This window comes from Verticillium alfalfae, genomic scaffold (genome assembly GCF_000150825.1).
Source record: "Verticillium alfalfae VaMs.102 supercont1.4 genomic scaffold, whole genome shotgun sequence".
Lineage (NCBI taxonomy): Eukaryota > Fungi > Ascomycota > Sordariomycetes > Glomerellales > Plectosphaerellaceae > Verticillium > Verticillium alfalfae.
Window position 1 is genome coordinate 2,020,498 of NW_003315035.1, and position 1,779 is coordinate 2,022,276.

General features: G+C 60.6%; 1 protein-coding gene across 1 annotated transcript; it reads right to left on the reverse strand.

The window, feature by feature from the left end:
- Positions 1-392: 392 nt before the first annotated feature.
- On the reverse strand, positions 393-1,688 carry VDBG_04089 (formate dehydrogenase; the record flags this gene model as incomplete). Its single annotated transcript, XM_003006090.1, has 2 exons — positions 393-1,454; positions 1,650-1,688. The coding sequence occupies 2 exons, from the start codon at positions 1,686-1,688 to the stop codon at positions 393-395; spliced, it is 1,101 nt and encodes a 366-aa protein (XP_003006136.1).
- Between the last annotated feature and the right edge of the window lie 91 nt (positions 1,689-1,779).

The window sequence follows — 1,779 nt, forward strand, 5'->3', positions numbered from 1 at the left end:
GACAACTTGACTGGGGCGATAAGGCAGAGGGAGGGAATATTTCTCACTGGAGTACGGTACGGGCTGATGATTGCATCATAGAGAGTTGTGACGCTCGCGACGAGCGATGTTTGGGGGGAGGTGGGGTGCACGTGGTGTTCAGAAGGCCAGGCAGGATTCAATGAACATTTGTTCTAGTTATTTTTGTAATCACGACGCAAGCAGCGATGAAAGGAAGAAAAGCACAAAAAGCTTTTGGGTCATGACTTCGTTTGCATTACTCTCTCTCACTCTCTCACTATCTTCACTGTCTCATGATACAGGTGATGCCCTTCCAACACAGCAAAGTAAAGGGGAAAAAAAACGAAAATGCTATTGTCCCGTTTCTCGACATGCAGAGGCCAGCACCAGGCCTAGACGTTGGTCTGCCTGCTCTCCTTGCGCTCGCCGTAGGCCTTGGTGGCGTAGTCGCCCTTGTAGACGATAAGGTCCTCGGGGCGGTAGTCGTGGCGGCCGCTGAAGTAGCTCTCGAGAATGGCCTTTGTGCCGTCGGCGTAGCGCTTCTGGGCGTCGAGCGAGGTGCCGGACATGTGGGGCACCATGGCGTTGCCGCCGCCGAAGGGGTTCTTGGCGGTGCGCAGGACGTGGTCGCCGGGGGCGGGCTGGGGGAACCAGACGTCGCCGCCGTAGCCGGCGAGGTGGCCGCTCTTGAGGGCGTCGGCGACGTCCTCCTTGACGACGATGGCGCCGCGGGCCGTGTTGATGAGGTAGCTGCCCTTCTTCATCTTGGCGATGAGGTCCTTGTTGAAGAGGCCGCGCGTCTTCTCGTGCAGCGGGCAGTTGATGGTGACGACGTCGCACTGCGCCAGCAGGTCCTCGAGCTTGTCGACGCGGCGGCAGCCAATCTCCTTCTCCTTCTCGGCCGACAGCGGCTGGTAGTCGTAGTAGAGGAGCTCCTTGCAGTCAAAGGGCTTGAGGCGGCGCAGCACGCGCTCACCGATGCGACCGACGGCCACGGTGCCGACGACCTTGCCCTCGAGGTCGTACTCCTGCTTGGCGGCCGCGGCCACGTCCCATTCGCCGCGCTCAATCTGTTCGTGCGCCGGCACAAAGTTGCGGATCAGCAGCAGGATCGTCATGACGACGTGCTCGGCCACCGAGACGACGTTGGAGCCCGTCACCTCGGCCACGGTGATGCCGCCGTTAGTCTTGTTGGCGGCATTGAGGTCGACGTGGTCTGAGCCAATGCCGGCCGTGATGGCAATCTTGAGGTTCTTGGCCTTGGCCAGGCGCTCGGCCGTCAGGTAGCCGGGGTGGAAGGGCGTTGTGATGATGACCTCGGCGTCGACGAGTTCCTTGTCAAAGGTCGAGTTCTCGCCCTCCTTGTCCGAGGTCGTCACGAGCGTGTGGCCCTGGTCCTCGAGCCACTTGCGGATGCCGAGCTCGTTCTCGGTGGTGCCCAGAAGGCCAGGAACCTGGGTACGTCAGCCATGCATCAGGTATGACGGATCGCCGGGATTGTGGAGTGCGTGATGAGCATAAAGGGGGGAGCGAGAGGGAAGGGTGGACACCAAGAGAGAGAAAGGCTCGCCCATGCACCCCGCACTAAGGTTCCTCAAGACGCGGGACCATGAGCTCAGGGTGACGGGGCCGGGGCAGGGGCATGGTACACGGCTCGCATCAGCGCTTGCAGTAGTCTGCAGCGGCATTGCAGCTAGCTGAAGAAGGACATGCTGATCCTATCTTCCAGCTGCTCTGATCTGATCGGCTAGTACCCCACACACCACACCACCGCTGCTT